Raw genomic sequence first — 23,835 nt, 5'->3', positions numbered from 1 at the left:
TCCTGATGTGGTGTCTAGGATGGAAAGCTTGGTGACCCATGAGGAATGCAGTTCTCCCAAGGGCTCCTGCAGAATGGCATGCCAGGCACCATGGCATTTTCTCTCCCCATATGCTGCTTTCGTTCCTGCCGAGGCCAGGAAAGTCGTTTTAAGTGGAAGGATGTTCTGGTAACCAGAAGGTAGGCAAAGAGCATGTTTTGGAGATAGGTGAAAGCTTGGGGTGCCTTCCTCAACTGGACTTTAGTCCAAACCAGAGAACAATTTGGGGCATAGAAAACTTACCCCGTCTTTGAGGCAAACTTCATGAACCCTGGAAACCTGAACTCCAACTATTTTACCAGCTTCTGTAGAGTGTATTGTTAGATCAGCATCAGAGCTGCATTTCTCTTTTGAAAACCAAGAGATAGCAAAATGACCTCTTGTTTTTCTGATGTATTGGGAGTGTGGAATTTTCATTTTGAAATAAAGTTCAAAACGTAGGCACACATCACAATACAAAGTCACCCACTGATGAAACTCCCGAGTACGTGAGTAATTAATGCTTATGGGACAACTGTTTTCTGCTCTTCTGTGTTTCTGGGTCAACACCAAAGCAAGGAAGAAGTTTTAGGATTGCTACTGTTTTTTAACCAGGTAACTGGATTAGGGAAGCAAAGCTTGGTTCTCTACTGCTCTCTAGTGTGTGTTTTTTGTAAAAATCACAAAACACAAACATTTAAATCTCATTGATTGAAGGCAAGCGTGGCTTCCTTGCTTGCTGTTGCTTGGGGTTGAAAACTCACTTAAAAAACAGCAGGTTAATCTCCCAACATAGGCTATTCATCAGTTCCTCAGGCTGAACAGCTTTCTCCTGCTGCCATCTCTATTCAATACATTCTCAGTTGGTTGGATAGTAATTCCATACTGCCAGTGATTTGAAATGTTTGCTGCTGACAGCAGGTGATGCCATGTGAAATGCAGATGGGAAGGCAAATGTTAATTGAGCTGAGCAGCCTGCAACCTTCTTGAGGGCTGCAGATGCTGAAAAATGGTAGTCTAGTTCACAAATATGCTTTTCCCCCCACTAGCAAATGTGTCGAGGAATTTGGCCATGGGAAATACTGAATGTGCTAGAGTCTTAAGAATCCTAAGCATGTAACAACAACAACAACAACAACAACAACAACAACAACAACAAGGGAATGCAGGGATATCACAGAGATGTGTAAGATTATGTGTGTCATGGAGTAAGAGGAGATTTTCTCCCTCCCTCATAATACTAGAACCCAGGGCCATCCCATAAAGCTGACTTCTGGAAGATTCAGGACAAAAGAAAGTCCTTCATCACACATAGTGAAACTAGGGAACTGACTGCCACAAGATATAAGGTAAAGGGACCCCTGACCACTAGGTCCAGTCGCGAACGACTCTGAGGTTGCAGCGCTCATCTCACTTTATTCGCCGAGGGAGCCGGCGTACAGCTTCCGGGTCATGTGGCCAGCATGACTAAGCCGCTTCTCGCGAACCAGAGCAGCGCACAGAAATGCTGTTTACCGTCCCACCAGAGTGGTACCTATTTATCTACTTGCACTTGATGTGCTTTTGAACTGCTAGGTTGGCAGGAGCAGGGACCGAGCAACGGGAGCATTAGCCTTGTCCTCTATAAATCTGTCTACCTCTACTCAATTGCCTTCAATATAGGGGCTGTAACACGAGAATGGATTCTTTGTGACATCTGTATATTGCATTTATTAAATAAGCATGGGAACAAAGGTATCCCGTCAGGTGTTTGTGGAATGAACGTTTGCACCTGCTCACCATTCTGTTGCCCACCTTATCCTTACAGGAACAACCAAGAAACCTGAAATCTCACTTGTTCACCATAGATAACTTCACATTTATTAAACTAAATCTGCATTTAAACATGAACGCCATAATAAAATATCTGTACACTACATCTGTTACAAATATAGAGAATATTTCAAGTGGTTTCACATACGGTAAGGTAGGTATAACACACTCTAAGCTGTTAGTAATACAAGACAATGATTCAACACTGATTGTTTCCAGTTATGGTACTTTACGAAGAGTCTCTCTCACTCTACGCCCATGTAGTATCTGAAAGTAATTAATGATACCAAAGGACTTCTTTTTAATTAAGCTGCGCTGAGCTACCGGCTAAGAATGTCTGAGGAAAATTCCCTAATCTTATTTTTCTCTTATTCTGAGAAAAAGTGAATGTATTCCTAAATATTCTAATTCAGGTTTGTTTTTTAAACTGTCTGTGTCATAAAGTAGCAACAATTCAATATCAACAGCCTTCAGGCATTTTCTTGAAATAGTAGAAAGCAGAAGCAACACCTGTGCTCTTAAGATGTATGAACATCTCCCCCCCCCCCTTTTTTTTTTTGCACCAAGTGATTTGACGTTGCTACAACAGCAAACACAACATACTGCTTCAGGAAGAGAACCTATTTTTTACCATTTGAAAATTTCTGTTGCACACATTAAGCTTTACCTAACTCAGCTGTAAAAGTTGCAAAGTTTTATTAAAGTGTAGTGCAGAACCAAATGTTCTTTGACGGACATTTCCAGTGTGAAAAGGGTGTTTTGCGAAGGTGAGCAAAACGTTTCCTGAAAGACTTCTAAAAGCTATTTTTTTAAATGCTAGTTCAGTGCTATTCATTGCCCCAACTAACTGCAGTTGCGGTGCAAAATTTTGCTTTAAAACTAGCCTTCCTTTGTAGTAACAATAACATCAACGCACAGCCAGTTGATGGGGGCTGACAAATCTAATTCAGAATGAACAGTAAAAGATCTGGAATAGGCATTTCACTCACTCTGAAGTAGCTTCCTTGCCTCTCAGTAACATTACAGAGCCAAATCAGATTATCTGCATCATGATTACTTTGTTATCAGGAAGGAAAAAATGCCACTTTCAGACAAGGTGTAACAACAAAGCTGTAGACCAGGGATGTCCAGCAAGTCAATCACAATCTACTGGTAGATCCCTGCAATGTTTTGTTAGATAGCGGTAAATTTTTGGCTCCCTTTCCTCTGCATTGGTAAATCTGACTCCTGCCCTGCCCCCTCGTGCCGCCCTGCATTGTTGTTTGAACTCAGGAAGGGAAGACGAAGCTCCGTCTTTGTGACTGTTTTCATCCATAGCGATGTGAGTGACTTAACCCCTACTTCCCCTTCCAAAAAGCAGAACTCCCCTCCCCAAGAAAGCCTGCACCTTAACCCCCACCAACAACCATGACCTGACCTGACCAAAACAGGGCCTGCGCCTTCCTCCCAAAAAAAGCTCAACAACTTTGAGCTGAACCCCTTAAAAAACAGAGGTAGATCATTGCCAGATTTTAATTATGAAATCAGATTGCAGTCTCTTAGGAGGTGGCCACCCCTGCTGTAGAGCATGGGTAGGCAAACTAAGGCCCGGAGGCCGGATGCGGCCCAATCACCTTCTAAATCTGGCTTGCGGACGGTCCAGGAATCAGCATGTTTTTACATGAGTAGAATGTGTGCTTTTATTCAAAATGCATCTCTGGATTATTTGTGGGGCATAGGAATTCGTTCCTCCCCCCCAAAAAAAGTAGTCCGGCCCCCCACAAGGTCCGAGGGACAGTGGACCAGCTCCCTGCTGAAAAAGTTTGCTTAGACTGTGAAAGGGCTTGCAATGGAAACATTGCCTGAATGCATGGTGGGTGTTTTCCCCTCTGCAGTGTCTCCCCCACAAAAAAAGAAGAAGTCTACCCACCTAAAATCTCTGAAGGGGCAGCATCTATCACAGGAGGAAAAAGAGGTTCACAAAATGTGAACCTTCCCTGCTTGGGTGAGTGGACAAAGATATTGGGTGAAGGAAATTGGAGCGCTTATAGGAGAAGCCTTGGAGGGTGGGTGTTGTTAGAGGAGTAGGAAATGTTTTGCAGGCTACAAGTATAAAGACATGAGAGAGTAATCCTACATATCTGCTCAGAAGTAAGCTCCACTGTGTTGATTGGGACTTAACTCAGGCTTAAACTTAAGGTTTGGCTTCTGAGTTATAACACGTTTAGGATTGTGCTAGCAGATGTTTACTTACTTATTACCTGATTCATAAACCTTCTTCCTGATAAATCCTCCATCCAATAAACAGCAGCTCCTGTTTGTAGACTAATGCGTGAGTCTTCCTTGTTTACCTTCAACATCCTAGTGCTACTCTTTGACCGTTTCTCACACTTTCACTCCCCAAAACTGTCAGCTATTTGGGCCGGTTTTGTTCACAATGCTCAAAGAACTAAATTATGATCAAGCATTCAACATCATGGGCAGTGGCAGGGATTTGGGACATTATGGGACATTTGTTCATAGGAAAGTTAGTACAACCTCTAATGAGGTACTACTTTCTGCATAAATAAACTCTGAAGCAGAGCAGCAATTAAGAACAGTATTCATCTTTCAAGTACAGGGTATACCAGATATCTGCAGTATGTTCATGTATACACAACATAAAAACAGCAGGCATGGGCAGACTTTAGCCAATCTAATCCTCTATAACTCAAACTGGATGCAACCCTTGGATTTTTCTACTTCTGCTGGTGGGAGCAACAGCATTCTCAAACCAATGCTGCATTTTGCAAGTGTCCCTGTACTGCAGATTTCACAGGTTCATAAGACAAACTCTTGACAGTGTAAGCATGAGATCATAGGGCTGGCAGGGACTGCAGGGACCAACTAATACAACCCCTTCCCAGAAGGCTCCTCCAGCCTGACTTGCTGCCACACATTAGCCCATGTCATTAAGACCACTGGGTATTATAAAGAGAAAGCAGATGCCAACAAGATGGTGGTGGCTGGGTATATGACTCCATTATGGGTCACTGTTGGAGGAGCTCAATGGCAGTGCAGATGCCTTGTCCAAAGAAAGTTTAAAGGTTTAATGCTGGGGTCTTCAATTGAATGGATCCTAGACTGAGGCCCAGGAGAGCCACAGTCAGCACTGGCATTATATAATTGGATGCGCCAAGAGTCTGACTTAATATGGGGCATTACCTTGGGGCTGGGGGAAGACATCCATGATGGTCTCCAACTTCCATCAGCCCCAGGTCAGAGATGTGAGTAGTAGGGCCACAGGTTTCTTACCTGTGCCTTAGAGTCTAGGCAAGTGAATCAAGTTCACATGCTTCAGAGGCAAGAAAAGAAAAAGAAAAGCTTCAGGTCTGCTAGTTCATCTCAGCTGCAGGAACATCCTTCTTAAGCCCAAATTCCAATCATCATGCACAGGTGTCACCATGGCTCCTACAGAGAACTTAAGTACAGCAAAGTAGCAAGGGCAGCCCCTTGTTTCCTGCAGAAACTGTGTTGACCTGGTGTTTCTTGCACCCTACAAGGCTCCCAGGCACATGTGCAAAGAAATTATGCATTTGGAGTGAAGACTGCAGCCATTCTGATAGAGAGGTTTACATGGCTGCTAACTAGCTGCTTTGATGAAATCTAGTTCTTGAGATGGAAAACGTTCTTGTAAAAGATCAACATCTCATGCCTTGGTTATTTATGGAGTTTTGGAACTCGGCTTAGAGTCTTTGTAACTGTGCCTGCTTCAAACATCTATTTGGCATGCCGCTATACATACTTTCTTATTTAGGCTTGCCAAATATTCTAAGTCAGGTGCCACATCTAGGTGCTTCCAAATAGTTTCCTTTAGATTTGTCTTCTAACAGCAGTGGTGGACCTTAGCATCTCAAATTTCAGTGCAACCCTGTGCATCGCCCAAATACAGCATTCCCCCCCCTGCCGCTGTCGCCTCTCACTTTCCATTAGAGTGATACTGGCATGCCTGCTCTGGCATCCTGAAAGCTCAGTGTGACCTTACCAGTTGCCATACCCCTAGAACCACCTCTGCTAACAACAATACAGTCAACTTTCCCATTTCTCTCTCTCTCTCTGCAACCATATACTGAATGCTTTAATTTTAAAATTAATTTAGGATTAGTAATTTCCATGATGACTGTTAGGACATGTGTTTTATATGGAGAGTTCTTATGGAGCTTTATTACACTCCAAGACTTAAGAAATGAAATCTGGGGCATGGCATTAAATATTGAGAGCCCCATTTAGTTCTGTGGGACAGAACAAACAGCTACACCACTGAAAGGGGCTAAAGCTGCAACTCCCCAAAGTCTATACCTCTGATCCTGGACAGCATTCCTATCACTGCCAGCGATTCCATAGGGAAGGGAGAGGAGCTGCACTGTATCTCTGTGACCTTTGCAACAGACAGGCATTGCTAGCACACACATATCCTATTCAGTGATTGACGTTTTGCTACCATTAAAAAAAGGCCAGGCAGTCCAATCCAGTCTTATGATTCTCATGAATATCCAGCAAGCTTCCAATATGACCCTTTTAAAAGTGTTGCTCCCTAGCAATAATATTGCAGAAAGGAACTTGTCTAAGTTTCACAGATGGACACACAGCTAAAGAACAGTGGTAATCTTAAATCAGACTGACTGACACACAGCCTTGAGAGGTTCCCTTGTTGTCAGAGGTCATGACTGGCTAGCTGATGTTTGGAAATTTAACGTTGCCAAAGCCAAAGTTCACACAGTTTCGGAATTTCAGAACATGCCCTCCCCTCCCCGCCCACCATCACACATCAAGTGTCTCGTAATTACTTTATCTTTTTCTCATTTCATTGATTCCCTTCCTTTTTGATTCTATTAGTACTGCTCTCAAGTTCTCCTGCCACTGTCCTATGCTACAGAAACCAACCTCTGTACCTTGACAGCAAGAAACTATTTCTACTGCGTATAAAAATAAGATCATTTGTTGTTGTGGTTGTGTTTTCCACCTATGATGTAAAACAATCTGGCAGCTGCAGTGAGCAAGAGAACGATATAAGCATTTCCATTCTCTTTGCTGTGTGGAATGTGGACAGAGTAACTGTGCTGACCCAAAATTCGGGAGAAGAGGGTTCAAGAGAGAACAGTCAGGGTCACTGTTCCTTTCGTCCTTTTCAGAATGGCCACCGCTTCTTCGTGTGTGATCCCTTCCAAGCTCTGCCCATTGACGGCAATGATCTGATCCCCTCTCTTCAGGCGCCCATCTTCTGCTGCGGCACCCTGAAATTGAAAAGCAGTACTGGATTGTGCCTGCAAACTTACTGCAGCAAGTTTATACAGCAATTAAAACAACAACAACACACACAAAAGTTGGGGTGATGGTTTTTGCCCCACAAGTAAATTAGAAAAGATATAAATTGAAATACAAACTGTATTGCTGTATTTGAAATGTTAATTCCAAATAGTGGGAGTCATAAATTTAAACTAACACGGGGACAAGCAAAGGAGGACACCTTCACCCAGGTATGGTTCCCCTTTATACACAGCACAAAAAGACAATGACCTATCTCTACACCAGGCACGTCCAACTCTATCGAGACTGTGATCTACTCCCAGTTTAATAAAACAGGGGGTGATTTACCCATTGTCATTGCCCATAGTTCTTGAGCTATTTTTAGGGGGAGTGAGTTGCATAAAATCACTCACCCTACAGTCCACAGCTCTAATTCCTTCACACACTCTGCCTGCAAATGCAGGGAATTAAGGCATTCACAAAAGCACCGGTGGCCGCGAGAGGAAATAGCAACGAGGGCGGGGTGCATCATGATCAACCAGGATCACGTGATCGACCAGTAGATCATGATCGACCGGTCGGACATGCCTGCCCTGCACTAACACTATGCAATAGAACGAAATGACAACCCCCCTATCTCCCTCCTTCTCTCTTTCTTCCCCCTTTCTTTCCTCCCAATCGCAAGATGCCTATGACACTCATACCAAATGTGAACGAGCTGTGAAAAAACCTATATGAATTGAAAGTGGAGACGCTATATGTACTTCTCCTTGTTTGTTTGGTAACGCAAGAAAATCTTCAGTAACAACTTAATTAAAACAAAAATTTGATCTTGGCGCATACCTTTGCAAACACAGTCTTAACATAAATGGGCAGATCTCCATGAGGACTTCCATACCCGCCTACAATGCTGAAGCCCAAGCCATCGGGTCCCCGATCCAGAGTGATGGTTTTATACTGTGGAGGTCTGTAAGGCAAGAGTCAGAAAGGTTCAGTCAGAAAGGTTCAGCAACAGCCACTCTGAATCAGGGATGGGCAGATCTTTTTTGCTCCAAAGGTCACATGAAGAGGTGACTGGTTGGTCACGGGAACATATGCCAATGTATGGGACCATCCCCCCCCCCCCGTTAAGATACCAGTTTCAGCATAGCCACTCACCCCAAATCATCTTGAAAGATGCTGTTTGTTGTTAGGCCGGCAAACGAAAGGCTAGATGTTGGTGGATCTTGCTGCTGGCTGGTTATGACACTGACATCTCCACCAGCTACAACCTGCAGGTTCAGTTTAAATATAAATGAAACAAGTACACAGATTATCACATGAAAACAGCATGCAGAGAAGCCCCACAGTTGTTATGGGCAGGCAAGAGAGTGGAGGACGTCAGAATCGGTGGGAGAGTTGCGCTTGTTTCTCCTCCCTGCAAAATCCAAAGGATTGACCTGTGCATGTTCCTCAGAGGGAGAAGCCCAAGGAGCTTGTGTACGTCACTGGGAGAAGCGTGCAAGTCTCCACTTCAGGTGTTGATCAGGATCTGAGGCTTTTGTATGTGCTTGCAAGGACACTTTTAAGATGCAGGTGGAAATATGAAGCACTTCCTAGGTGATTTACAAACACAATAGCAGCATTACTGTTTCTGGTTCCCAAGCCAGACAAATGGTGCCTTGCTTTGGATACAGACAGGGTTGCTCTTGTGAGAATGCGCAAGATTTTGTAGCAGGAAATGGACTAAAACTGATGGGGCAACATCAACTGAATGTTTCTGTGTCCTCCATTGTTTTTTTACCAAATGCACCCCAAGATTTGTATAGTGTTTGATGCCACAGACACTTCGCCAAATGCTTCTGATTGTTTTCTTTAATTCATACATGCTTGTTTCAGAGACAGATTTGCACCTGTGGTTCCACTCAGAACTTTGAGAGCAACTGCTCTGTTAAGGCTCACAGATACACTACCTAAAAACATGAGGGTCAGTTTGTGTGTTTTCCTTCGGAGCTAGCTTGGCTTTTTCTCTTACCAACATGATTTTCATTTCCTATTTGGTCCCACCCGCATGCTTCAGACAGGTTAAATTTATTCAAGTGCTTTGCAAGTTTAACATTTCTTCAGTGCCCTCTCCCTTTTTTTACCGATCAGGTGTTTTTTTAAAGTTCGAAACACTTTTCCAGAATAGTGCTGGGAGGCAACTTTGCAACTGCCACAAAGGTAAGTTATTAGGGCTGTGCGCAGCTTCTGTGGCTGCAAAGAGGAATAATGAATCTCCACTGAGCCTGATGCTTAGAGGTTGCACATCTAACCACAGCAGGCTCACACCTATACACACCGAGACATTAATGTGGAAATGTCCTAAAGCAAACAGGCCTGAATTTGGAAAGAACTGACAAGTTCCCAAGTGTACCCATGGCTTTTGGACCATCTGATATCTTGAATGCCCGTGAAAATCCAATTATGGCTTGCATGTGTGACATAATGAAACTACCTGGGCTCCCATGGTTCAGAAAGTAATATTTGTGCTTTGAAAGCTGTTTAGATCCCCCCCCCCCTCCTGCTACCAGCCACACAGTGGACTGGGCAAACAGAAGTTCGCACAGTGGACTGGGTAAAAAGCTATTCCCTTTAACAGGGAATTGCTTGCCTGTTCATCCATGCGATCAGCTGCTAAACACCTTCAGTTATGCTTCCAGTTCTCCACTATGCATATCATTGCCTATAATTGCAGCCCAAAGCTGTTTCAGGAAACACGTTGATTACAAACCGTGTGAAAAACAACAACAATGAAACATTGTGGCTACTAACCGTTCATCAAAATGGATAAACCATTCCATGGACAAAATATATTAAATTACAGCCACTGGAAGCTAAATTCTCCTCAGACCCTCAAAGGCTATAATTTCTGTCCTTGAAAACAAAGTTTGAATAAATGTTCTGAATAGCTCTGCGGGCAATCTTTATTTTTGTCTCTGTTGTGTGTTTTTTTACCTGTATTTCAATAGTGCCAGAAGCATTTTTTAACAAGCTGACAGCCTGAGAATGAGTCATTCCTTCGGTTGGTGTTCCACAGATGCTAACGATCCTATCCCCTACCTGGAATATAAAAGAGGGAGGGGGGGAGAGAAGTCAGATGTCAATGATATCAAGTTGGCCTCTTGAAAGTCACTGGGCAAGGAAGACTTTTAACAACCCCCTTCCCATTTCAAGTCAAGTTTGAAACTGCTTCCCTAAGTATGTAGTACAGATCACCACAGATACACATTCTGCATTGCCAGGTGCTTGCCACAGAACTGCAGCTCGGGAAAGCACTTTATGTCTGTACCATTAAAAATAAGGTATTGCTCAGGTGGTGGTTTATTTTGTGCTCAGCTTCTCCTGTCCATTGCAAAGACAGATGGAAAAATTCACGGTAGTGATTCCCTTCTTCCCTTTGTGAAGGTGAGGAAGCTTCATTGTATTGTGAGGGCTTTGAAGATGGCAAGGGACAAGTGTATATTTCAAGGGTTTTTCAGCCTTTGCTGATTGCAGGAATAATAGCAAAAAAAATGAGAACTTGCTCCTGCCTCCGGAATTATAAGCAGGCAAGGAAGATGGTCTTTAAAAAGGTTGCTCATGAAGAGTATAACATGTGGTGGAATAGTAATGTAATAAAAAATATATAAGGGAAATGTTATATAATGAAATGGGGGGAAATGTTTAAAATAGCCTTTGTTAAAAAAACCAGAAGCTTTTTTACTAGGAATTATAGGTACCGAGATCCCAAAAGACCAGAGGAAATTGTTCATGTATGCTACAACGGCCACTCGGATGCTGCTCACCCAGAGATGGAAGGAAGAGACAACCCCAACCAAAGAAGAATAGCAAATCAAGTTGATGGACTATGCCAAAATGGCAAAATTAACTGGGAAGCTCAGGAACCAAGAGGACAAGATATTTTTTAAAAAGAATGGGAAATGTTTGTAATGCATATGCAAAATCATTGCAGACAGGTCAAAACATGAGCAGGATTCTAAATACAACTTGTAATATAACAGAAAGTACAGATAACTTAGGAAGATGAAAAATATGGAGAAGTATTGATATTCAGTTGAAAACAGAATTAAGAGGACCCATGGATGGGATGGGGGGGAAGTCAGGCGATTCAGAGTAATCTCGATATGTGGATTCTGTATGATCTTTGGATGTATGTTTATTTTCTTTTTTCTTTATTTTTGAAAATCATATATATATATTAGTATAACGTAAGATCTGGCCACAAGCCAGGTGTTTGTGGGTTCACAGACTACATCCACAGGTGCTTCCCTCCCTTGGGAGCCTATTTCAGTGTCTGCACCATGAAAAACTGCTGCTTCGGCACAAATGCCCATCCATGCAAAAGACTTCTGAGGCAAAAGTCCTTCTCTAGCAACTTCCCTGAATGCGGCCCGTCAAAACCGTGCTTGTGAAAACAAATGACATACTAGCAGCTGGTGTGCGTAAACAAAATTGAGTTGGGGAGCCTGCTTGTGAGGGTGTGGCGGAATCAAGTTGGGGAGTCAACCTGAGGTGGATCCACCTTTATTCTGCTTGCACCATCAAGCACCCCTGCTTGAAATTTTCATCCATCCATGCAGTGTCTTAAGATTTCTGAGCCAACCAAGTGGGAGGGGTTCACAGGTTTCTGCATTCGACACCATCCTTTCTGAGATGTTCAATGTGCTCTGCAACTGATGTAGTTTCAATGTGGGAATGGGCCAAGAAATGAAAAGACCCTGCCTTCTTCCTTTGAAGTGAGTCTACAGCCTTTCTGGAATTTGCCACACCATTTGCTAGACACCCCCCCCCCAAGACACCTATTGGAGGGTGAAAAGCAACAACTGAAGTTGTTATCTTGAAGTTAGAACATTTCATTTTTTGTTTTACTCTTTTCTTACCCTCAATTTCTGAGTTTGAGCTGCAACTCCATTAGGATGCATCATGGCTATAAAAATCGGAACGTCTCCAAGAGGGCTTCCGACGCCACCAGCAATACTAACTCCCAAGGAATCTGAAGGGCCCTGTAACACAAAGTCAACAACAACAAAAGAAAAGCTGCTATTATTCAACACTCGAATCGTTTTGTGCAAGTTCTAAAATCAGAGCTACAACTCCCTTCATCCCCATCTACGGCCAAAGGCTTCCCATCTAAACTTCTACATTATTATTATTATTATTATTATTATTATTATTATTCTGTTCATCTGACTGGGTTGCCCCAACTACTCTGGGCTGCTTCAAACAGCTTGACATAAGACATAGAAACTTTATTTGCATCAGCCACTAGCCATAGCAATAAAATAAAATACAATATACTGAGGATAAAGCTAAATGCTTAGATATGAAATACATTCTAGACTTATCATCAATACAAATGACAGGACTGATACATAATCTTTTAACCACAGTTAAGACATGTGAAGCAACAAGCTTTCTTTTGATTAAAAAAGACCTGAGCAATGTTAGAAAGTTGATCAAATAATATATCTTAATTGTCCCTACTTTTTTTGCAGTTTTTGCTGTCACCTGGTTATCTTGATAACAGATTAAAAACTCCCCTATACAAGGCTGCCTTCAGATGTCTTCTAAAAGGCAGGTAGTTGTTTATTTCCTTGACATCTGACAGGAGGGTGACCCACAGGGTGGGCGCCACTATCGAGATTCCCTGTAAGTCCACTTAACGCAGTGGGGGAACCGCCAAAAGGCCCTCGGAGCTGGACCTCAGTGTCTGGGCCAAACGATGGGCGTGGAGACTCTCTTAAGGTATACAGATCAGCACCAACACTTTAAATTGGCTTGATTCAGCCAAGTTAGCATCTCATTGTTACCTTCGTTCTATTCCTACTGCCCTAATTCTTTGTAACCAATCCAATGAACCCTAGTCTACTGTACAGTGGTATCTCGGGTTACAGACGCTTCAGGTTACAGATGCTTCAGGTTACAGACTCTGCTAACCCAGAAATAGTACTTCAGGTTAAGAACTTTACCTCAGAATGGGAACAGAAATTGCATGCCGGCGGTGCGGCGGCAGCGGGAGGCCCCATTAGCTAAAGTGGTACCTCAGGTTAAGAACAGTTTCAGGTTAAGAACGGACCTCCAGAACAAATTAAATTCTCAACCAGAGGTACCACTGTATAAACAAACATACCCACATTTATCAGTACACCGTTATCTGCAATACCAGTGGGTTTTTTTAAAATGTGGAAGTAAAAATGAAACAGCTATATAAAGAAAGCCAAGCTCCCTCTAGTGCTTCTTTGCGCGTATAACGTCAAATCTCTGAGCCTGCTGAGGGGGAATAGCATGGCAATCTGTGAATCTTGCACTTTGTTTAATGCTGCCTTTAGCATTAAGTATTTAATGGCTGCAACTTTGCACAGTCTAATAGGCTTGTTTTCTGTGAGGAATTTTCGCTGCTGCAACTGTATCCCACATCTTCTGTAGGAGCTCAACTTGATGCTTTATTAGCCATTGTGTTCAGCTCAAGGATTTTAACGTCAGCATCTCAAGGCCCAGATGGCGTGGGGCCACATTATCTGAGCAGCTGCGTCTTCCTGCATGTTTCATAGCAACTGCATTGCAAAGCAAGCATTCTTGTCAGTTAAAGTTTCCACACTGGAGAGCATCGCTTGTCCAGTTTTATTCCCCTTGCTGTTTTGTGCAGTTTAAAACCTTTATTTAAAAGTTCGTCGCAGGAAGTGGAATTTGAACACAGCTCTTGCACCTACTTTATTCTATTCCTGTTATGAAGCTCAGTGTTTGTGTTTTGAAATGATCTGAAGATTCCTGACAAAGATGAGGATAAGGAACAGCTTTGTAAATAGATGTGCATGATCAAGGGAGATTTGGGCTTGTGCTTCTTCCACACGTCCATCTCCATGCCATGTGGCAAATTGTTTCTGGAACAGAAGGTGCTTACAAAGGCAGCTAGTAATATGGGATTATTTTAAAGTAGGAAAGCAACAAAACCAACCTGCCCACTGGGCATGCCTTAGCTTTTCAGAATGCCAGCAGGAGCTCTCTGGTTTCCAACCAAAAGCACGATATAAATTCATAATGCAAATGGCGGTATGTTTGTAAAAGGAAGAGATACAAAACATTCTGAAGATTCAGATTCTGCAATTCCCAAGTAAATAAGACTACTGATAGGTTCACCCAAAAATCAGGCAGAGAAGCAATTTTCAAATCTCCAAACCTAACTTTCTTTCCTTGGATAAATAATGGGAATTTGTGTTATGTAACTTCAAAATATGTGTGAGAGGTCTATTGATAAAAAAAAACAAAACTAATAAAATATAATGCAGTCGAAATCTTCCATTAAGCAGAATAGCCAAATTGATGCATGATGCAATCCTGCATCTATTCAAGTTAGTAATCAATTCGCCTTAATTTTATACCAGCTTCTAGGTTCTACTTACCTTTTTTATTTCGACTGTTCTTAATCCTTGTATTTCAGATGCTACTGTTAAAAAGGGAAACAGCACTGTTATCACTGGTGTTTTCCACTTTGAAACATTATTTTCCATGCACTCCAGAACATTTTTTTTAATCACTGTTAAAGCTTACATTGTTTTCAAAGCAATTTAAGGAACCTGGTAGCGCTAGTCTCTAGGTTTGCTTGTTTACTTAAAAGCAAACAAAAATGATAAATTTTTCCTTAAGCACATCTCCCTCTTTCCTTCATGGTCATCAAGTTGCTGCTGGAAAGTCAGGGTTATGTGCTACATCAGAGGCAATGGGGAACTTGCTTGATTTTTTCCCACAGAAATAACCAGTGCTTTTTTTGGTAAAATAAAAATAAAAAATGAAGTGCTGCTACTTGTATCTTGATAAAAGTGTTGTGGGTACCAGCAAAAAAATGGCTGCCCCGGCAACAGAAAAAGAGGTGGCAGTACTCCCATACTGTTGAATACTGCCACAAGAAAAGCTGGTTCTTGATTGTTTCAATTAGGGTGGGCATAAGAAAGATTGGGATCTACTCAGTGCTGGATTTACATATAAGCTAAACATGTTATAGCTTAGGGCCCCACTCTCTTGGGGGGCCCCAAAAAATTTAACCACAGTCTCTGGTTGGTATATCTGGTAGTTCTAGTCAAAAACAAAGTAGATCAAAATCTGCCCATCATCCCTGGCTTAAACATTTCATTCCTAGAGGGAAATTGTAATCAATGGCCAATAAACAAGAAGAGAGTTTTGTTTTGCTTATTTCTGAAGTCACTGAGGTTCGTCATGAATATCGCTTTCATCCCCAATGCACAAAATCTTTTTATATGTATACTTTCAGTTGATAAGATAATTTGTTATATTTTCATACAATAATGAAATATCAACTGTTATCTGAATTGTACGGAGGCACAATAAATAGAAGGAAAGAAATACCACCGAAACAATACTGAGGATTACTAAATTACGCACAGTAATGCATATGGATATACAATGGTACCTTGGGTTACATATGCTTCAGGTTACAGACTCTGCTAACCCAGAAATAGTACCTCAGGTTAAGAACTTTGCTTCAGGATGAGAACAGAAATCGTGCTCCGGTGGCATGGCGGCAGCAGGAGGCCCCATTAGCTAAAGTGGTGCTTCAGGTTAAGAACAGTTTCAGGTTAAGAACGGACCTCCAGAACGAATTAAGTACTTAACCCGAGGTACCACTTTATAGAATCCCATACTTTCAAATTCCAATGCAGTATGAAAATACCCCATTTCTCAATCAATCGGTTTTCTTTTTGTCTACCTTCTCTGACTGGCCATATTTGTTAATTTTATCTTATATATAAATTATCCCACATTCTTAGGAAATAATCTGATATAAATGGATTATCTTTATTTTTCAAGTTCTGCCTTCTAATGGAAATTCCTACTGTTATTAAAAGGTGAGTAATAATTCCTTATTCTTCCATTGGAACTACTGGATTTCACAGACACAAGCTCAATTAAGGGATCTAATGGCAAGTCATAGCTCGACATTTCCTGCACACAGCCGACGACCATTTTAGAAGCATCCAATTGATGTGTGACTGCCGACACACAAATATTTTTTAAATTTTGGAACATGACCAATACACGTGAGCATGAAAGCACAAAATGCCATGTGATTGCTGGGAGAACAGCATGTATCTAACAGCACAGAAATAACTGAGAAGATATTAGTTACAGAATTTGAACAGCAGCAGCTGAAACTTACAGGAATTCTTCTTCAGAGTACTTTCATAACTTTCTGGTGGGTTGGATCCCGAACCTGGGAAACTGAATGATGACAGGCTGCCGCTTCCCTCGCTGACCTTAAAGAGTTACACCACTGAGAATTACTAGAATCCCTTAAGTCCAGTTTTCTTTCTACATCAACAATGGCATGTTCAGATGTCCAGCTTAATAATCCAAAATACCAACAAGCTTCGTGCAGCCACACTCAGCTAGGTCACTCCTCTCTTCATACAAGCCAGGATATGAAACCAAGGTTTAAAGTTTGTTTAATATCCTAATTTCTTTGGAAGCCATTAACCACAGTTTCCTAGTTAGGATGCAACAGGAAACTATAGCTAACTTGTTTCCTGGCTTTCTTGCAGAGGAAGGAGCAAAGTGGCTGCATGTAGCTTGTTCATAACTTGGCTCACTAAGCTAATATTTTATCATCCAAGTATAACTACTGTCTCATATTTCGTAAGTAATATTTTACTTGGACCATGTCTGCCAGTTGTGCTCAAGGACATGGTCCCCCCTATGGGAGTGAAAGTACAAGTATGAATGGCGAACTTAATAGTTTGCAGCATATTAGAGCAGTCAGAGCAAGAGCTTGGCAGAGTATCTTGTTTGGCGTAAAAATACTGTGTACCGGTAGAAGGAAGCACTTTTCTGGAGTGAAAGAACCCTCCAGATATGTGAGATATTGTACTCTCTTTCCCTGCTAAATCAGACTTCTCAGCAGCTATCTTGAATGGAGATGTAACCAAGTTACTCAGAGAGAAAGACAACGGTCAATTCCGTTCCCTGTGCAGAGCAACCAATCAGGCATGCACAGCCCTCCTACAGATGCAGTACAGCTGCTAACAGTGAGAAGAGGGGTTAGCACCAGAACATCCCTTCAGGCACAACATAGTACATGGGAGGAGACAGAAAGGAGGGGAGGGGGACTAGATCATACCCCAAATGTTTAGTTGTGACAGCAAAAATCATACAGTTAAATCCCAACTTAGTTTTCAGTACATTTGTAGATGTGTCTTGCCTTACACAGCATTGGGAACAGGGCTGTGCTACACAGCAGCTTTGAGGATCTAAGCTGTTAAAAAAAAAAGCTAGAATAAACCCAATATGGCTATGGGTACATAAAACTGCCTTTTATGTACTTGGCTTGGAGTTTATTCATCTCTGTTCAGCCTCTACAGAAAAATCACTGCCACTGCGAAATCAATTCCCTTTTATTTGCTTATATAATTTTAACAATGCTTGTGATGGTTCCAAATGAAGCCAATGCAAGCAATTACAAACCTGGCTGCTCTGAGACGTTCTCCTCTCCGAATGGAATGGGCCTGCCTTTATTCTTCCAACTTCTAGTCTGACTGTACCTAATGAGCACTAGAGAGCAGGTATTATTTGTAAGACACAGATTCCTTAACCCAGAGTATAATGATGTAAAGGCATATCTTAGTTAAAGGAAGATCAAGGGCCATTTCACACAAGTCTTAGCTGAACCTTCTGTAAGTGTTGTCCATTGTGTGATTACACCCGTGCTGAGAAAATTGCATGAACCTTGTCTAAAATCACAAAGGAGCATGTAGATTGCACATTGTCCATGCCTGCCAGTTGGTTCAACAAGGACATAGAGGGAGGTCCCTACAGAAGCAATGGCATAATAATGATGGTACATCAGCTGTATTTCACAGCCAGCTATGCCCATTAACAAATTGCTGTTTGGACAACCAAGGTAACAAAATTATACTTTGAGTGCTTTAAGTGGGAGAAGCTCTTCTCTAACTGCAACATCGAATGGCATGTGAGAAGAATCAATTCCAAAATACACAGAGAATGAAGACGTATTCACCAAATAAGGAATGCGACCCGAAACCTGTTTTGGAAAACCAAGCAAAACCACTTTCAGCCATTCCAGGCTTTGCTTCTGTACATTCCAAGTCCAACAGAAGTTTGCATTAGTCCCTACTTTAACCCTCAGCAAGGACATCCACTATTGATGTCTTCAGTGACCCCAACGTTAAGTGGCTAAACCTAGCCCTTCTAACATCTAGCTAGCATTTCTTTTCTGCCCAGAGTATCACATAACGCAGCGCTAATGCTCCCCCCCCTTTTCATCCCTATCTATGAAAAAGCCACAGCAACATGATGCTCGCAAGTTGCTTCAAAGCACAACGTATAATCCTGACTTTGACAAGTAGGAACGATAAAGGAACTTCATTTAGAAACAGTAGCTTTTGTTTCCACTGCTGGCCGTGCACTGCAGTGCTAAATCAGAAGTAGCAGCATATTTTAATCCCCCGGAACAAGTGAATATCTTTTAATCCCCAGTCTGTTGGTTCTGTATGTGCTGAACGCAACAATGAAAGCGGGGTGGGTGGGTGGGTGTGCAAACGTACCTAAAAGGAACTGCCTTTCATTTGCTTTACAAATATGAAACGTTAAAAAATGCCAACCTTAGCATCCCTTAAGAAAATACCAGAAGAGACCGGGAATGATCAGTAGGGGTGGCCTCCCAGCAGCAGAGTCACTCACACTTAAAGGATACCCTCCTACCAATGTGCTGTTGTAGTGCCAACCTTCCCATCACCCTCTCTTCCAAGAAGTTGCAGCAACTCCACTGCCAGGAGGCCCTTGTGCACAGTGGCAACCTCTCCTCACCAACCCCCCCTGCACAAGACTTGTCCCTAGAATTACGAGGAAGTCCCTGTTACATCAGGCAAGAGGCCCATCAGATACCTATGGGAAGTGCGCAAGCCAGATGGGAGTGCAACAGCACTATTCCCGTTTGCGATTCTCGTTTTGGAAAAAGAGAGGACCCAGTATCCATTTATGCAGTTATGTTTTTCTCTATCGTTCTGCCATTACCTTTAACAAAGCGGCCACCGCTTCCTGGTTAGCATTTCGAACATCTTCCCCGTTCACCATTAATATCTGGTCTCCCTGCATCAGTCTCCCATCCAGATCTGCTATGCCTCCTTTGACAATGTCTGACACAAACACTCCAGTGTCATTCCTGCAAACAAAATAATGGAAGTATATTTTGTTGGGTTTCTTTATTTAAAACATTATGTATTGCCCTTCAAGAAGACATTTCCAAGGTGGTTTACTATGAACTTATGAATGTATTCATTAAATAGTTACCTGGTTAAGAACGAGCTTTTAAAAGCAATGATCAAACAAGTATTTTGGTGGGTAACATGAGATTTCAGCACTTTCTTATATATACATACAACCTAACAGGATGGATTCTCACATGCAGATCTTACAGCAGAATATGATGTCCTGGTGAATAAGGGAGACCAAGGTAACAATGCCGTAGACACAATTGCTCCTTACGCCAAATATGAATTTATTTCTGCAGTCATAAAGTGTGGAAACTAAGAATGACAACATGCTGAATTTAGTAAGAATGGTTTGTGTATGTCAGCAGAGGGGACTAGTGGGCCAGATTCCCTGGCAGGCCAAGTCTGACAGGTAGAAAGGGTTGTTTACCTGTCAATTATCTGATGTCACGATGACATTAGGTGATGCTGTGCTTTGAAATCCTTATTGTTGGAACTGGTGGCTCAAACAAGAACCATCTGGAAGACCTGCTCCCTGCCTTGGAGGCCTTTTCCAATCTGGGAAGGAGGGTATGGCTCTGACTGACTCCAACTACAAAAGCTGAAGCTGCTTAACAGACTCTAGGGCCAGGGTGTTGTTTGGAGGTTTTTGCAGTGGGATTATTGAGGATGGTTTGAACCGATGGTTTGAATAGAGGAAGGGCAAATAAAATTATGTGTGTGTGTGTATGAGCCAGGGAGTGCGAGGCTGTCTAAAAGTGCTTTGCCAAGGCAGCTGTTTTTCTTCTTTCCAGATCACCTGATTGGTGCATGTAAAAATGTTATGTTCCGGTGGTTACATTTGTGTTAAGAGACTTAAGAGTAATGCATCTATCAATAGCTTCTTCGTTCTTGTGGGGTGCTGAAGAAAAGGATCTTCTTTGTCTTGTCCTTTTCTGAGCAAGTTTGCTATCTAGTCAAACAAGGAAGCTTAGAGACTTAATAGCAGATGCAGTCCCAAAGGGGACAACATTTCCTCACCCCTAAGCAGTAAGGGTAGACAGCTCTTATTTTAGTTGTACAAATGAGGAAGTGAAGCTGACTTGCAGCATGGCTAAGCAAGAGGTGAGGGGTGCGTTGAAATGATATCTTTGTTGGGTCTTATCTTGGATTAGACAAAGTGAATATTGCATTTATATAGTGGACAGATGTACAATCAGAAGTTCTTTATTTTCTGAATCTTATTTTTCTATCTTTCTCTTTTAACCTCTTCCCTACTCTTTCTATTTATTTATTTATTTTTCTTTCTCTATTTCTCCCCCTGCCTTTTGTGTTTTTATTGTATCTAGAGCTTGGTTTGTTTGAAAAAAGCAAGGGGGGAGAGATATTAAGCTTTGTATTTTTCTCTATAAACCTTAATATAATGCATTTCCAAATAAATAAATAAATAAATAAATAAATAAATAAATAAAGGTATTTCACATTTCCAGAAAGAAAGAAAGAACGAAAGAAAGAAAAATGAACTATATCTCCCAGGTCAAAGTTGCACTCACTAACAACATTAGTGAGAGAAGGTAAAATAAGAATTCCCTCCCTTAGCATTAGGTTCAAATGCTAAGGGAGGCGATTCTTATTTTACATTCTCTCAGCAATGTTGTCTCCGCATTAGCTTGCACACAAACAGGGCCGGATTTAGGTTTGATGAGGCCCTAAGCTACTGAAGGTAATGGGGCTCTTTAAATGTCCTGCTCTCCTTTGTAAACAACAAATTGTCGCTGTTTTGTGTTGAATATATGCTATATGGTAATTTATGGACCTAATAGGTATCTAAAGCCCTTTGCACATAACAAATAGGATCCTACACAACACAAACCACTTTTGCTGTATGTAAGGTAAAGGTAAAGGTACCGCTGCCTGTACGGGCCAGTCGTGTCCGACTCTAGGGTTGTGCGCTCATCTCACTTAAGAGGCCGGGAGCCAGCGCTGTCCGCAGACACTTCCGGGTCACATGGCCAGCGTGACGAAGCTGCTCTGGCGAGCCAGCACCAGCGCAGCACACGGAAACGCCGTTTACCTTCCCGCTATAAAGCGGTCCCTATTTATCTACTTGCACTTAGGGGTGCTTTCGAACTGCTAGGTGGGCAGGAGCTGGGACCGAACGACAGGAGCTCACCCCGCCGCGGGGATTCGATTTGCTGTATGTAGGTTTTACTTTATTTGTTATTTATCTTATATTTTGGAAATGTACATCCAGGTTTTTCCCCGTTTAAATTATTTTGGGGACCCCAAAAGAGTGGGGTCCTAAGCTATAGCTTGTTTAACATATACGTAAATCCGGCACTGCACACAAAGACCAAACAGACTTCCAGAAGCTCTCCTCATGTACCCACCTCTTCCCAACAATACTTAATCCAAGGCCTTTGCCTGGCTTCTTCTGTAGCTCTATACTGAGCACATCATACATGTCTTCTTCCTTATACTGGGCTTCGTCTCTGTAGACAGTGAGGCGGACTTTCTGAGGCGTCTGTCTGAGAACGTTTATGGCCTCGTCATGCGTTGCGTTCCTTAGGTCGATTCCGTTCACCTGGGATTCAATTGTACGGCAGATGTCAGAAGCATATAGGCCCCGTCTACTCCTGCCTTTCTCCTTGCCCCCCCCCCCCCGCCGCCACCACTCCCACTTTCAGAAGTATGCAATGTAAGGATGGCTTGTACGTTGCACAATGTTATACCTCCAAGATTTGATCACCAGCCCAGAGCCTTCCATCTTTGGACGCTGCTCCTTCTTCATACACCTCATGGATAATAATTGCGCCCTGTGGATTTAAAAGCAAAATATAAAACTTGCTAGACCTTTTCGTTCGTCATTCAGTTCAACTATTTTGAGCCTAAGAAAAGAATAAAAGGGGGTTTTGTGGAGATCTCAAAGGAATACAGATGAATCAAATTTTACTAAGGAATGAGAGAAAGTACGTAATGTATCTGAAATATTATTGTAAAGGACTACACACTTTAGGAGGTTTGACAGAAATCTTGTAGTAAAAAAATTGAATTATGGACTGATTAAGGTTTTATAATAATTGGAATTAATGAGAAGATGCAGAAGGAAAACAATAACAAAAGGAACCACAAAAGGGGGGGGGGAGTCCAAAGGGATACATTGTTTGTATTCTGTCTTTTTTTTGGGGGGGGGTCTTTTTTTGTTAGTATTTGTAAAATTGAAAACACACACACACACACACACACAAACACACACACACACACACACACAAAGTAATACACATGAATAGTGGTGCCTAGAATAAATTCCGGTACAAAAGTAAAAATTGTATTTAAATAAGTTTTCATTTGCTGTCCTGATGAAAGTGTGTGGTCAAGAAAAACGAAAAGAGGGAAAGCACCAATGTTTGTGTGTGAGAGAGTGAGTGAGTGAGTGAAATTTCAATGGTGCACGGAAATAAAGATTGCATTTACATAATACATTTCAAAGCACCCTTCTTCGGGAGCACTACAGATTAGAACAGCAACATTTCACACTTCAGAAAAAATGTTAAAATGCTTATAAAACATAATAAGGATGAAACCCATTATTTAAAATGTGTTTTATGTGGCAAGTGGCAACAAATACATTTAAAAACTTTGTAACACTTGTACGGATGCTAAAAATAATGCTCCAATACACACACACACACACACACACACACACACACACTCAAACAAACAGAATTGCGGGGAGACACCCCTGCCTAGTGCAATTATGGACATAAATTTTATCCCCCAACTTAGACATCAATTGTTCCCATTCATTTATTTGAGTCGCATTGTATACTGTATTTTTCCGTGTATAACGCCCCCTTTTATAAGATACCCCCTATTTTTGGGACTCCAAATTAAGAAAATGAGAGAGGGGGAGATTGCCCAGAGTTGCTAAACTCTTTTGGGGAGGATTGCCCATACTTGTAGAGCTTTTTCGGAGGAGATTGCCGAAATTCACTCAACCACCAGACTTCCAATAACACACTAACAATCTCTGGCTCTCGGCAGCAACCAACCCCACGTCCCCCCTTTTCACTATCTGTGTATAAAACGAGCCCCAATTTTTAGTATGGTTTTTATAGACAAAACCCTAGTCATACACAGAAAAGTATGGTATGTCAAAGAAAGAAGCATTTTCCTTCTTTAGTTTGGGGTTATGAAAGGCATTCGTTACAAACCAGCAAAGTATCGGCTCCTCCTACTATGCTCAAGCCAAGACCGGTGCGTCCCTTGGAGATATCAATTGTCGTTTCACAACCCGGGATGATTGGGCATGTAGCTGGGTCAGATATCAATGTGGCTGGAGTTGAGGACCTGCTTGTGTCTAGAAACAGAAAACCGACTAGTTATAGCTATAGCTGCTCTCCTCCTTAAAAATCCTTGTCTACTATGGACTTTATCCTTTTATTCATTAAGGTGAAGAAGGCTTTTCTTGTCCATTCTCCCGCCCCCAACAAATAGCCAC

At 42.0% G+C, this 23,835-nt stretch overlaps 2 protein-coding genes across 19 annotated transcripts in view; one reads left to right on the top strand and one right to left on the bottom strand.

Moving 5' to 3' along the window:
* The window catches only part of FREM1 (FRAS1 related extracellular matrix 1), a gene marked incomplete at its 5' end in the record, with an annotated part of 715,053 nt that overhangs the window by 33,955 nt on the left and 657,263 nt on the right, over window positions 1-23,835 (top strand). The gene's annotated exons all lie outside the window — the stretch shown is intronic.
* The window catches only part of MPDZ (multiple PDZ domain crumbs cell polarity complex component), a 122,705-nt gene continuing 100,718 nt past the window's right edge, over window positions 1,849-23,835 (bottom strand). For 11 of the 14 annotated variants that reach the window (XM_080987632.1, XM_080987624.1, XM_080987631.1 and 8 more), the window contains 12 exons: window positions 23,549-23,694; window positions 22,067-22,150; window positions 21,725-21,918; window positions 19,159-19,306; window positions 17,590-17,676; window positions 16,289-16,385; window positions 14,517-14,560; window positions 11,997-12,119; window positions 10,072-10,176; window positions 8,254-8,366; window positions 7,939-8,062; window positions 1,849-7,082 (listed from right to left, as the gene is read on the bottom strand). In XM_080987632.1, the coding sequence (XP_080843758.1) occupies window positions 6,936-7,082; window positions 7,939-8,062; window positions 8,254-8,366; window positions 10,072-10,176; window positions 11,997-12,119; window positions 14,517-14,560; window positions 16,289-16,385; window positions 17,590-17,676; window positions 19,159-19,306; window positions 21,725-21,918; window positions 22,067-22,150; window positions 23,549-23,694 (1,412 nt within the window). In that variant the 3' untranslated portion in view covers window positions 1,849-6,935. The remainder of the gene's footprint in view (window positions 7,083-7,938; window positions 8,063-8,253; window positions 8,367-10,071; window positions 10,177-11,996; window positions 12,120-14,516; window positions 14,561-16,288; window positions 16,386-17,589; window positions 17,677-19,158; window positions 19,307-21,724; window positions 21,919-22,066; window positions 22,151-23,548; window positions 23,695-23,835) is intronic. The other 3 variants (XM_080987634.1, XM_080987629.1, XM_080987628.1) reach the window with 2 other exon arrangements.

Source organism: Podarcis pityusensis (genome assembly GCF_964106645.2).
Source record: "Podarcis pityusensis genome assembly, chromosome: 17".
Lineage (NCBI taxonomy): Eukaryota > Metazoa > Chordata > Lepidosauria > Squamata > Lacertidae > Podarcis > Podarcis pityusensis.
The sequence above is the reverse complement of the archived record's forward strand: the minus strand, read 5'-3'. Positions and strand labels throughout refer to the sequence as shown.